We start from the raw sequence: 14,036 nt of genomic DNA, 5'->3' as shown, positions 1-14,036 counted from the left end.
TTAGTATATAACCTTTTTTTTATTTTTTTTATTAAATTATTATTTCTTTTTTTTTTTTTTATAATACAATTTTATTATATAATTAAATTTTAAATAATTTTTATATATTTTTAATAATATTTTCCAGTTATTTTCAATTTTTCTAATTATTTTAAAATGGGAAACGATTGCTGTTCAATGCACAAATATTCATTAGATGAAGGTTTATTTTATTTTTATATTATAATTAATAAATAATTCGTAAAAAGATCAAACTTTTATTTTATTTTAAATAAAAAAATTAAGAAATCACAAAATCAATATATAAAGAATCTGATATTAGTTAGTAAATAAAACCAGAATAATAAAAAACATATGCAAATGTATTAATATAATTTAAAAGCATAAAATTTAGAAAGATAAAAAATTATAAAATTATAAATTTAGATAATTAAATTTTACATCAATGTATAATAAAAAAATATTTTTCTTTTTAAAAATAAAAAGGAAAATATTAATGATAATTTAAATTCAATAAAATCTCATCAATCAAAAGAAATTTACTCTAGTGATTATGATAATAAACTTACTTAATATAAAGAAAATCAAATAGAAATAGATTGTATAAATAATAATAATATATTAATTATTTATTAAAAAAATAAAATAAAATAAAATAAAATAAAAACATAATATTAAAAACTTATATTTTTATTATTAATCTATATAATATTAGTTTTTTTATTACTAAAAAATGTTTATTTAATATATATTTATTTATATATCTTTTAATAGAAATAATATAAACAGAATATAAATAATAAATTTCAATTAAAAATTAAATAGAAACATAAAAGCCTACCATATATAAAGATAAAGATAAAGATAAAGATAAAGATAAAGATAAAGATAAAGATAAAGATAAAGATAAAGATAAAGATAAAGATAAAGATAAAGATAAAGATAAAGATAAAGATAAAGATAAAGATAAAGATAAAGATAAAGATAAAGATAAAGAAAAAAAACAATAATTAATAAATTCTTAAATAGAATTTAAAAAATAATAAAAACCAAAAGAAAATGATTATAATTCTAAATAAAAAATTATATCAAACTAAAAAAGATTAAGTTGTATGAATTAATTTTAAGTATCTCCTGATTTATTTATTCATTTAAAATCCGGTTCTATTTTCCAGAATTATAAAGTAGGTGAGATTTTAGGAGAAGGTGCATTCGGATAAGTAAGTAAAGTTATACATAAAAGTACTGGAATAACTCGAGCTATGAAAACACTGAAAAAAAGTGATGTAATAAAAGAAGATGAGGAAAAACTTTTTTCAGAAATGAATATTTTAAAAAATTTAGATCATCCTAATATTTTAAAATTGATAGAACTTTTTTAAGATTAAAAAATTATTATTTAATTACTGAGTATGTATATAATTACTTTAATTCTTATTTTTTTTTATTTTATTATTAAGATATTGTTCAGGAGGAGAATTATTTGATAAAATTAAAAAAATAAATAATTTTACAGAAAAAATGGCAGCAGAATATATGAAATAAATACTTTAAGCAGTTGCTTATTGTCATTCAAATTAAATTGTACATAGAGATTTAAAACCTGAAAATTTAATATTTGATACAGATAAAAAAGATGCTAATATAAAAGTTATTGATTTTGGTGCATCAAGAAAATATGATAAAAACAAAAAAATGTCAAAAAGATTAGGAACAGTAATATAATATATAAATATTATAATGATATATTAATATATATATATATATATATATATTTATTTATGAATATATATATATATATATATATATATATATATATATATATAAGTATTTATGTTTTTATTTTTTAGCCTTATTACATTGCTCCTGAAGTTTTAGGTTTTTTTAATTATTTATATCTATATATAATTATAATTTTTTTTTTTTTTATAGATTAAAATTATGATGAGAAGTGTGATGTTTGGAGTTGTGGTGTTATTATGTATATATTATTATGTGGATATCCACCTTTTACTGGAAGAAATGAAGAAGAAATAATGAAGAAAGTACGAACCGGAATATTTAGGTTTGACCCTGATGATTGGGATAAAATATCTTATGATGCGAAAAGTTTGATAAAAAAAATGCTCACCTATGATTCTAAAAAACGTATTTCTGCTATTTAATCATTAAATGATCCTTGGATTTAAAAAAATGCCCCTACTAATCCTGTAAATAACAAAGTTTTGTAAAATTTATCTAATTTTTAAAGTAACTCGAAAATAAAACAAGCCATTATGACTTTTATTGTATCTTAAATGACCGGTTAATAGGATAATTAAGAACTATAGAAAACTTTCAGATCATTAGATTAAAATGGAGATGGAATGTTATCGAAAGATGAACTTATATAAGGATATACTTAAGTTTTTGGAGATAAATATTTAGCTATAAAATAAGTAGAATAAATTTTAAGTATAGTAGATAGTAATAATTCTGGGAAAGTTGATTACACAAGTATAAATATATTTTATTATTATGTTTCTTAAAAAAAAAATTAAAGAATTTTTAATGGCTGCAACTAATAAAGAAATACTTTTATCTAGATTAAAAATAGAATAAGCTTTTAAAATGTTCGATTAAGATGGGAATGGAAATATAAGTAAAGAAGAATTATCTTTAATTATGGGAGATATAGAAGAAACTTTCTGGTAGGAGATTTTGTCTGAATGTGATACTAATAAAGATGGGAAAATTTCTTAATAAGAGTTTATTTAATTACTTATTAAAAAAAATTTATGAATTTATATATATATATATATATATATATATATATATATATATATATATAAATTTTTTTATTTTTTTTATTTTATTATCATATTCTTTATATATTCTTAATTAAATAATAATATAATATTATTTTATTCGATTTCAAAAAAATAATTAAATAATATTATTTATAAAATTTTTTGTATGTATATTTTATTCTATTATTATATATCACAAATAACTATTTTTTTAAAAATATATTATTTATCTATTTTATATTAATTAAAATATTTCTAAAAAATAAAAAATATACACCCACCAAGGGGCTCGAACCCTTGACCACTAGCTTAAAAGGCTAGCGCTCTACCGACTGAGCTAGACGGGTATTTACGATTGTCTATTTTAATATAACGAGATATTAAAAAAAATTATTTATTAATATAATGTTTTTAATTTTTCTATTAAGAAAAATAAATAATTATAAAAATATAATTATATACATATATATATATTTATATTTTTTAATAATGAAATTTCTCTTTATAATACTTATAAAAAAAAATGTTTTAATATATATTTAATAGTATTTTTTTTGTTAAAATCTTAGTTATTATTTTGTAAAAAAATTATATATTTAAGACTATAGTACTTAATGAATATTAAAAATTAAAATTTACAAATTCATATAAATTAATTTTTATAACTAAAATTAATACAAAAATTATAAAGTATATTTTAAAATGCGATTTTGTATAAATGTTTTTCAGTATTTTTATAATTTTATAAGAATTAAGTTCTATGTATTTGATTTATAAATTATACATAAGATTTTTTTATATTTAATGACTTTTTTTCAATTATTAAATTAATATATTATTTTTTACATATTATTGTATTCTAATCTTATTATTTAATAATATATAGGAATGTATATTGTTTTTTTTATAATAAAATTCGTTTAGTTTTATTTAAAAAGTTTAAAATTATAAATATTATTTATATTATTTGTTTTTTATACAAATATATTCTATTCTTTCTACATATTATCGCTTATACAATAAAATAGAAAAAATATACTTTTAATAAATACTTTAATTATAAAAAAAAATATTTTTAATAATTTTAATATATAAACATCTGTATAATAATTAAATATTAATTGTTTTATATTTTTTTTTTTTTCATTTTAATGTTTTATAATATAAAATTAATTCAAATTTTTACTTATATTATATATTTATTAAAAGTATCATTTTATTATTAATTTTTTTATAAATAATTTAAATTTATACTTTAGATATTTTAAAATTCAATATAAATAAAAAAAAAGTTAAAATAAAATATATAATTAATTTTTTTTTTGTTTAAGTTTTTTTTAAAAAAAATATACAAAAAATAAAAAAAATCTAAAAAAAAAATATATATATATTTTTATATTTATAAAATTTTATATTTTTTTAATATAAATTAATATAGTAAAATTATATAAAAATTGATATTTTATGTATTTAAAATAAACAAAATAATTTCATCGTTTAAAAAATATACAAAAATAAAATATTTCATAAATATAAATTTTATCGAAAATTTTTTAAAATAATTATTATATTTTATTCACTTTTAAAATCAAATATTTAAAAAGTTGTAATTTAATTATTCTTGAAATATTTAATGCATTTCTTTTATATTTTGACTTTATTAAAATAAATTAGTTTATTTCTGATCATGAAAAAATATAATTCAAAGAAAAATATGAATTTGTTTCCCTTTATTATGGATATTCAATATATCAAAATCATTGAAAAACATTATATTAAAATTAATTATGTACTAGATTAAATTCCATAATATATTTATCTTAAAGTCTTATTGGTTAATATATAATAAATATATAAAATTTAAAGTAATAATTTAGAAAATTCATTTAAAGAAACTTTGATTAAAATACTACTATAAATATAATAAAAATAATAAAAAAATAATAAATAATATTATTTGATTAAATATAATGCTTTATAGTATATTTATGGATATTTAATTATTTTTAACTATAAAATATATTTATCAATTAATTATTTATTTAATATAATATAATTTTTTTTTTCAGAGATCTTTTATTTAATAAAAATCTATATATTTATTATTACAATTATCATTATTATTATTATGTTTTAATCTTATATGTAAATTTAAAGAAATGTCGGTTCCGTATTTTTTTTGACAATCTTTAACAAAACATGTATAGTTTTTATTTATTTCATTTGATGTCCTTCTTTTTTTTTATTATTTTTTATACAAATAACCTTTTAGTATTCTTTGTAATATTTCTATATTAATTAACAAAAAAATAAAATAAAATGATAAATATATTAATAAATATTTATTAAATTAATACATATAAATTTAATAATTCTTAATCTAAGTTTTAATTTTCTTTTATAAAAAGTTCTATCTTTTCAATAATTATTTTATTTAATAAGTAACATCTCCAAAATTCTTAATAATAATTAAGGTTATAATTATAAACAGGATAAACTTTAAATAAAAATAGTAAAAATTTGGTTTAATTAAGTAATATAAAATTACTATTATTTATATTTTCATTATATTAATCTAAAAATTAAATAATCCATGTATATATAGAAGAATTACTGATAATTTAATTTATTGATTTATTCATTTAATTCTAATATAATATTTAATATAAAAAATAGCAAAAAATAATATTTATTATTTTTTTTTTTTTTTCTAACAATATGAAAAAATTGTTAAATTTTTATAAAAAAATATGAAAAAATATAATACATTTTATAAATAATTAAATATGCATATATATATATATATATATTTATATATATATTATTAATTTAAATAAAAATATCTAATCATATATCATTTATCTCTCTTTTTTTTATTTCATTTTTATTAAATAGCCATCTAATTTTTTAAACTCCCAATTATCAATTTATAAAATCTATGAAATAATAAATATATATATATATATATAAAAGAATATAATTTCTACTTATTTTAATTTTATGTTTTTCCAAATAAAATCTTTTTAATTGATTTTTTATTTCTTGCTTAATTTATTAATTGCAATTGTTTAGCCTTATTTATAAGATATTTATAATTCGTTATTCAATTCTATCAAATGATCATTTATAGATTATAGATTATCTTTTTCTTTTCTATAATTAAGCAAACTAAATTGCTTTATTAATAATACTTTTGTTTAAAGTCTTTCTTTTAAACATTAAGAAATTTTTTAAAATAAAATATTAGAATTAAATATTTCTAAAATCTCAACTTCATTGTTCAAAATTTTTTCCATTTTATCAATTAAACATCTATATAAAAAAAAATATTTAAATAAATTTATTATTTAGAATAATTCATTATATGTTTTATAATATAAATATACATTTTTTAATTTAAAAATGATAAAGTTTATAATCTTTCCTTATATGAAGTATCTAATTAATTCCAATAATACTTTAATTTATTAAATTAAATATTTATATCTGTAACTTTATTTCTTATATATGTTTCTGATTATTATTTTTATGTAAATTTTTTTATATTTTATTCTAAATTTATTTCGAAATTTGATAATTTTGCTTGATATATTTATTCATATTCTTTATCTTCATTTAATATATAATCTATTGTAAATTTTATCTTTTTTTAAAAAATAAAATAAAATAAAATATATAATAATAATAATAACATTTTTAATGTTTATATTTTCTTAAGAATCAAAATTTCTTATTTACCATAAGTTTTCATATTGGCTTTTACTCGGAAAAGCTTTTTATTAAATAAAATAATCAAATAATTATTATTCATTTTAAAAATTTAATAATTCTTCAATTAATGTTTACTAACTGTTAATTTTTACATTCTCATTTTATATTATCTCAATATTTTGTTTGATATTTTCTTTATTAATAATAAAGTTTTATATTTAACATTCAATGTTATTTTATTCTTCATTTAATTAAATATTTTAGAATAAAAATTTTTAAATGTCCTATTGAGTATTTTAGGATACTTATTTATTGTCTAAAGATGTAATTATTTATTTAATTCTATTTACAAAATCTATAAAATTTATAAATAATATTAATATATATATAAACAAAACCTTTTTATTCTATAATTGAATTTTAATTATTATAAAAACAATTATATTATTCCTTTTTTTAAAAAAAATAATAATATAAAATTAATTTTTCTTTATTCTTTAAATAAATTACTTATAAATAATTATTTTTTATGTCTGTACTACATTAAAAAGAAGAGTTTTATTATTACTAGGAAAATATATTATTTTCCTTTTAAATAAATAAAAAAACATTAATTTATTTATTTAAATTATAATTTAAAAAATACAATTTGTTTTTCTTATTATTATATCATTTAGTTATTATTTTATTATTCAATAATTGAATAATTTTTTTATTAATTTTATGCTTTTTAATTGCTTATATTTTTACATTATTCATTTTCTTAAATTTCATTTTCCTAAAATACTGTTTCTATTTATTTTTAAGTATTTTATTCTTCATACAATTATGAAACTATCAAATTTTTTAATTTTATAAAGATAATTATTTCGATTTATTTTAAGAAAAATTTTTTCTTTCCTCTATTTAAATTAATTTTATATTAAAAAAATATAAGAGTAAACCTTAATATATTTGTATTTAATTTTTGCTTAGATTCTAGTTTTTTTAGGAAGTCTTTTTATATAAAAATAAAATATTTCTATAAGTTTAATTTTTTTATTTGTCTTTTTAAGTACATTTTTTTTTCTATAGTTTAAACTTATGATTGTTATTCGCTTTTCGATTCTTTTAAGTTTAATATTTATTTGTTTTTTAAGTTTATTTGATTTAAAGTACTATATTTTTATTAAACTAATTTTTATTTATTAGAAAATATTGAAATTTTTTATGATAATACTTTACAAAGGTTTTTTATAAATATTTTAGTCATTTTATTATTCATTTTTTGGAAAATGTTTTTCATATATTTCGTTTTTTAAAAAAATAAAATCTATTTCTTTTTCTATTTACTTAATTATTTTAAATTAAGATTCAAATGTTTATTTTTAAAATGAATTTTTTTGCAAACTTTATATACAATTATTTACAAATGAACTAGAAAATTGTGATTATTTTTTTCTGTTAATTTATAAACGAGATCTTTTTTATTAAAAAAAAAAATACAATTCAATATAACATGTATTTATATTATTAATAAAAATAAATAAATAAATATATTTAAAAATTATTATTTTAGAAATGATACGTATCAATTAATTTACTATATGTTTTTTATTTTGCCATTTTCTGTATTTCTTTTTTTTATATTTAATTTTAAATTTCTAGTTTTTTAAAAGTATTTATATTTTAATTCATTTTAAACGTAATTTTTTTTCAAATATAATAAGAATAATTCTTATATTTAATATATATATATATTTATATATTATTTAAATAGTAAAAATAAATAAATTAATGTATATATAATATATTCAAAATATATATTATTTTTAAAAAAATATATCTTTATTTATAAAATATATTCATAAAAAAAATATATTAGAAATAATATAATCCTCTAAAATAAATATTATTAAAAGTTATTTTTTTTTATATTTTATTTTTTTAATCTTTAATTTTTAATAAAAATTAATAATTTGTTGTTAAATTTAATTTTTTATTTTAAAATAAAATAAAATTTTATACTTTTTAAAATAAATAAAACCTTTAAAATTTTTTATTTATAAATATTTTAACAAAAATTGCATTTTTTATATTAATGAATTTATCCTTAAATTAGCAAATACAAAATTCAAGAAAAGGTTCTTAAGTTAATTTAAATCCTTAAAAAATAAACCATCAAAACTAATATTCAGATTAAATTAAAACAATATATGGAAAAATAGGTAAATAATAATTAAAATATATAAACAAAATAATAATATTAAAATATTTTTTTTTTGTTAAGATAATATCGATGATTAAGAAATAAATGAAATTAATTAAATATAATTAGAAGAATTTTATATAAATAAATTACGAGAATCTAGAGAGAAGGTAAATATAAAAAATTATTATATTAATATATGTAAAAAAATAGATGGAATATTTAAAATATGAATTTCAAAAAAAAGATTAACTTATATATGAATTAGAATAATAAATAACATAACTACAAAGTTACTTTTTAATAAAAATATTATTTTTATTTTATTTTTTAAAAAAAGAAATGATTTAGGCTTAAGAAAATGTAAAAAATCAATATGAAGAAATGGAATAAATAATATACCATCATTAAAATATAAATAAATAAGATGAATAGAAGATAAAATAATTAAAAGACGAAATATAAAGTTTAACTATAAAATTAAACCAAAAAGAAGCTTTAATAACATAATTAAAAGAAGAAAACTAACTAGTATAGGTATTTATTTATTTAAAAAAATAAATAATTATTAAAAATTTAGAAAATGCAAACTGAAATGGAAATTTCAGTTAAAAAACTTTAATAAGCTATGTAGGAAAAAGAAATACTTTATAATGATTAAATTAATGATTAAAAAAAAAAATTAGAATGTGCTTTATAATAAAATATGATTTTTAAAAATGAAGTTAATAAACTTGATTAAAAAACTTAAAATTATGAAGAATTATAAAATACCATTATGTAACTTAAAAGACATAATTAATAAATTATTGAATAATTATAAAAAGAATAAGAAAAAGTAAAATAAATTATAAATTAAAAACATATATTTTATTTTAATTAAAAAAAGGGATTTAGTTAGGAAAATTAAATTGATAATCTTAAAAAATAAATTGAAGAAGTAAAAAAAGTTATGATGTAAAAATAAAAGATTATTAAGAAAAAAATAATTAGGCTTTAATTGAAATTAATAATTTGAAAATAAATGAAGGTATTTAAAATATATAAAAAAATATTTTATTAATGTTTTTTTTTTATAAGAAAATTTGAATTAGAAGTATTCAGAATATAAACAAAAAAAAAAGAATCTGAAAAAAAAAAAAACTTTAAAAAGCTAACTAAAAAATTTAGAAATCGAATAAAAATAAATAAATGATAAAAAAATAGAATTAGAAAACGCTTTGTAAAAATAAAAAGGACAAAATTCTTTATTAGAAAAATAAGTTTATAATTAAGCATAAATTATAAGGTTTTTTATGATTATATATAAATATATAATATTTTATTATAAAAATAAAAGCAATTTAGAAAATGAATTGTAAAAAAATTCTTTAAAACAAGGTGAGTTTGAATAAAAAAATTAATATAAACAATAAAATGAATAATATTAAAAATAAAATTTATAATGTGATAATAAATCATTCATTAATCTATAATTAGAATAAGTATTTATAAAAAAATATAATTATATATTTATATATTTATTATTTTATATATATATATTTTTAATAGATAAAATAAAGCCTATTATTAGCTAATAAAAATTAATTTTTTATTAATTCTCCTTCTTAAAAATTTAAAAAATAATAATAATTTAAATATTTATCACCATCTTATTAATGAGAATCTAAAATAAATAAATATTATTAAAAAAAAAAATTATATATAAAAAATAAAAAAAAATTATCTTTTATAAAATAAAATACATATTTAATTAGACAAATAATATAATTATAAATATATAATACAATTTTTTAAATAAATAAATAAAATGGGTTCTCCTGACTATTAAAAATACAAAAAAGATAGTAAAAAGAAAAAAAGAAGACATTCCCCAACTCGTTCAAGTTCACACAGTAGTAAATCTCACAATAGAGACCCCAAAAAAAAGCATAAACAACATTCCGATATTCCTCAATAATAATAAATATCTGATAAGCAAAATGTATTATTGAATTCATCAAAAAATCACCCACAAAACACTTTACCATAATAAATGGATCCATCATAATATAATCCATTAAGAATCCCCACAATAGGATAATTACCTGGTTCATATAGACCTCCAATGATGAATCCGGGAATGATGAGAGGACCTATGAGACCTGGAATGGTGCTTCCTCCAAATATGATGAAAGGTGTTCCACCTTATATGAGTGTAATGTAGGGTATGAAGCCTCCCTTTCCACCTATTATGAATCCTACAGGAAACTTTATGAATACAAATCCGTTAATGGGGGGGTAGGAAATGGAAGAACCTTTTAAGAAAATATAAAAAATGGGATAGTAGTAGTTTAAAAAGGGAGGTGAATTTTAAGAAAGTTTTGTGGTTTTTAAAAATTATTATTTAGTAAGAGACTTAGTTGAAGTTTTATAAAATTGCTGTCTTTCGGTAAATTTGGGGGGACTGGAAATTATATATTTAGTTTGTTAAAAAGCACTTGAGGATATGTAAATTAAATGCAAAGATTCAGGATTGAAATAGATTTAGGAAAATATATAGAATCTTTTGGTTAATTTAAATAAAGATTTTAAAAAAGAATTAAAAAAAAATAATAAAGAATCAATTTAAAAAGATGAGGTTTTTTTAAAAAATATTATTTAAGATGTGAAAAATATTGATTATTTAATTATTAAATTAATTAATGAAAATAAAGATTGGAATGATGTTTTTAATACTTTATCAATTAATGGGTCTTCTTTAGATCTTTAAAATATTCTAGAAAGTTAAGTGGATTAATAGGTTTCGGAAATGAACGATTTTTAATAAAATAAATTATATTAAGAATGTTTGAAGCTGTTTTAAAATTCTTGATTTTTTTTATATTTTTTTAAGATAAAATAAAAGAGAGAATTTATTTTGTTTAATTTTTTGTTTTTGTGATATTTTTAGAACATTTTTTTTTTTTAATTTAATAAAAATATTTTTTTTTTAGTATTTTTGTTTTTTACAATATTTTTTAGATTTTTTTTAAAAAATTTTATATTTTTGAAAAAAAAAACATAATAATATATTTAAAATGAAACTTAAAATTTAAAATGAATTAGATATAAAAAATGGCAAAAAGGCATTAGAAATATTAAAAAAAAACACAAGAATATTTCACAATTGGAATATCAAAGAAATAGATGAATTATGCGAATATTTACGTTTTTTATCATTCTAAAAGTAACAAAAATATAACATTTAAATTTAATAAGAGTTAAACAAAAAAAATTAATAAATAAAAAGGAGCACACCATTAGCCAGAAAAAACGAACCAGTAGATTATTTTGGAATAATAATATCCGGAAGGGCTTTATTATCTTCGGAAAGTATAGTTTTTGGTTATATAGAAACTGGAGACATGATCGGATATATGAATTTTACGAAATTACCTGAGTTTATTTTTTAAAAAATAAAATAAAATAAATAAATAAATAATAAATATGTAAACATAGTAACGAAAAACATTATTTTGATATTTTAGGTGAAAAAGAAGGTTATATAGCAACTATTAGATAAGAAGATTATAAAGTATTTTGTAAAAAAAATCCAAAAGTGGCATTTAAATTATGCTAAATAATATCTAAAAAAACATATGATACTATACATTATTAATATAAGTATTATATATATATATATATATATATATATATATATATATATATATATATATAATATATATAGAAATGAAAACATTTTAAATGATGTAATTTAAACTCCGTCTAGTTTGCCTGGTAAAAGAATTATTGAACTTTTTGAGAAAAATCACAAATTTTAAAATTTAATTTAAAAAATGGATAAACGAGATCGTTCTAATTTTCTTAAACATTCGACATTATTTGAATTTTAACCTAAAGTATAAATTAATATTTACTATTTTTATTTACATTTATATATTTGTAGGATTTTATCTGTAAAAAAAATACTCGATGTTAAAAATTAATATTTATATTAAGAGGTGAATTATCTGAATTTAATGATGAAGATAACTAAGTACAAATATATAAATCCGGATAAATTTTAGGTCTCAAATAGTTTTTTATGGACCTTTCTTGGCCTAACAATGTTTTAGGAAGGAGTGAAGGGTGCTATTTGGTGATTAAAAATGAAGATTTTATTGATTTATCATTAGAAAATGGAGTTTCAGCGATTAATTTATATAATTTATTAATTTAAGAAGAGTGCATTATGATAAAATAAAAATTTGAAAAAGAATACATTTTTAATTTTGAAAAGGATTTCCGTTTTAGATTTTTATGTAATTCTTAGTAAGAAGAAATTAAGAAAGTTTAGTAAAAGTAGTAAATGGAGGAAAAAATAAGGATAGAAAACGAAGAAAACGTATAATTTTTAGATTCTAAAATAAAGAAAAAAACTGTTGGTTTTAATGAAAAAAAATAGACATAAGCCCAAAATAATTTAATAAATAGTTTTTTAGAAATCGATATTTAAAAATAAGTCAGTTAATAGGAAAATAATGAAGAAAATAGTAATAATAATCTCTAAAATTATAGTATTTAGTATGAAGTTGCGCCTTTATATTTGCATTAAATACATGAACATTATTTAGAAAAGAAAAAGGAAATTAAAACAAGTGAAAAAAATGAATAAAATTTTAAAAATAATGAGATTTCAATATTTTTCAAAGAAAAATTAGAATAATAAGCAATTAATTTATAAAGAATTAAATAAGATAAAAAAATAACAAAAATAATAATAATGATTAAATATAGAAATAAAATAATTTACTTTAAAATTATATGAATGAAGATTTGGAAGATATAAGAAATTAATTAATTATATCAGATAAAACTAAAAATGAACTTCTTTAATAAATTGAAGAATTAAAAAATGAAAATAAAAATCTAAGATTAGAAATAAATAAACTAAATGATACAAATGTACTCTTGAATACTAAAGTAAATAAAAATATTATGTAAAGAGAACTTGTAAACAAAGATATAGCTTAAAAAGGTGCAGGATCTTTATTTAATAAATAAAGATTAAATTTAAAAGATTCTTTTCATACTGTGGTATAAATCAATATATTTATATATTTAAATTTATATATTTTTAATATTTATATTTAATTTATATTTATATATATAATTTTTTATTTTTTTTCATTTATATTTATTTAAGTTAAATGAATAATTAAGTCTTAATAAAGTTAATTAAATTACAGCTAAATGTGCTTATAAATGGCTCCAAATTACTAAAAGTAATATATTAAAAAAAAAGACTTTTGTTTTTTGAAATTATTATTTTTTATTCGTATTTTTTTTATTTACATTTAATATTTTATAAAAATTTACATATTGAA

At 14.9% G+C, this 14,036-nt stretch overlaps 3 protein-coding genes and 1 non-coding gene across 4 annotated transcripts, besides 18 other annotated features; 2 read left to right on the top strand and 2 right to left on the bottom strand. All coding sequences in view use genetic code 6, as the record gives it.

The window, feature by feature from the left end:
* Positions 1–285: 285 nt before the first annotated feature.
* IMG5_126490 (hypothetical protein) lies at positions 286–2,781 on the top strand (the record flags this gene model as incomplete). Its single annotated transcript, XM_004032206.1, has 7 exons — positions 286–362; positions 487–601; positions 826–1,410; positions 1,517–1,716; positions 1,851–1,878; positions 1,933–2,496; positions 2,543–2,781. Coding segments are annotated over 7 exons (1,808 nt in total), but the record flags the coding sequence as incomplete, so codon positions are not given.
* Positions 638–666: a microsatellite.
* Positions 847–997: a microsatellite.
* Positions 1,720–1,826: a microsatellite.
* A 3-nt stretch (positions 2,782–2,784) lies between the features above and the next one.
* Positions 2,785–2,830: a microsatellite.
* A 233-nt stretch (positions 2,831–3,063) lies between these two features.
* Positions 3,064–3,136, bottom strand: IMG5_126480. The gene has a single exon. It is a non-coding gene; the product is annotated as a tRNA-Lys (tRNA).
* A 991-nt stretch (positions 3,137–4,127) lies between these two features.
* Positions 4,128–4,167: a microsatellite.
* A 536-nt stretch (positions 4,168–4,703) lies between these two features.
* Positions 4,704–4,742: a microsatellite.
* An 837-nt stretch (positions 4,743–5,579) lies between these two features.
* Positions 5,580–5,611: a microsatellite.
* Positions 5,612–6,439: 828 nt separating this feature from the next.
* Positions 6,440–6,477: a microsatellite.
* Positions 6,478–8,295: 1,818 nt separating this feature from the next.
* Positions 8,296–8,339: a microsatellite.
* Positions 8,340–8,466: 127 nt separating this feature from the next.
* Positions 8,467–8,520: a microsatellite.
* Positions 8,521–10,186: 1,666 nt separating this feature from the next.
* Positions 10,187–10,232: a microsatellite.
* A 123-nt stretch (positions 10,233–10,355) lies between these two features.
* Positions 10,356–10,405: a microsatellite.
* Positions 10,357–10,407: a microsatellite.
* Positions 10,408–10,498: 91 nt separating this feature from the next.
* Positions 10,499–12,333, top strand: IMG5_126470 (hypothetical protein; the record flags this gene model as incomplete). Its single annotated transcript, XM_004032205.1, has 2 exons — positions 10,499–12,109; positions 12,169–12,333. One exon carries the CDS (start codon positions 10,499–10,501, stop codon positions 11,540–11,542), a length of 1,044 nt encoding a protein of 347 aa, XP_004032253.1. The 3' UTR covers positions 11,543–12,109; positions 12,169–12,333.
* Positions 12,334–12,337: 4 nt separating this feature from the next.
* Positions 12,338–12,396: a microsatellite.
* A 218-nt stretch (positions 12,397–12,614) lies between these two features.
* IMG5_126460 (hypothetical protein) lies at positions 12,615–13,276 on the bottom strand (the record flags this gene model as incomplete). Its single annotated transcript, XM_004032204.1, has 1 exon — positions 12,615–13,276. One exon carries the CDS (start codon positions 13,274–13,276, stop codon positions 12,857–12,859), a length of 420 nt encoding a protein of 139 aa, XP_004032252.1. The 3' UTR covers positions 12,615–12,856.
* Positions 13,277–13,756: 480 nt separating this feature from the next.
* Positions 13,757–13,818: a microsatellite.
* Positions 13,758–13,853: a microsatellite.
* Positions 13,760–13,853: a microsatellite.
* Positions 13,766–13,850: a microsatellite.
* Positions 13,854–14,036: the final 183 nt, after the last annotated feature.

Source organism: Ichthyophthirius multifiliis (assembly GCF_000220395.1).
Source record: "Ichthyophthirius multifiliis unplaced genomic scaffold scaff_1120509250997, whole genome shotgun sequence".
Lineage (NCBI taxonomy): Eukaryota > Ciliophora > Oligohymenophorea > Hymenostomatida > Ichthyophthirius > Ichthyophthirius multifiliis.
Note: the sequence above shows the minus strand (reverse complement) of the source record. Positions and strands in the feature narration are given on the sequence as shown.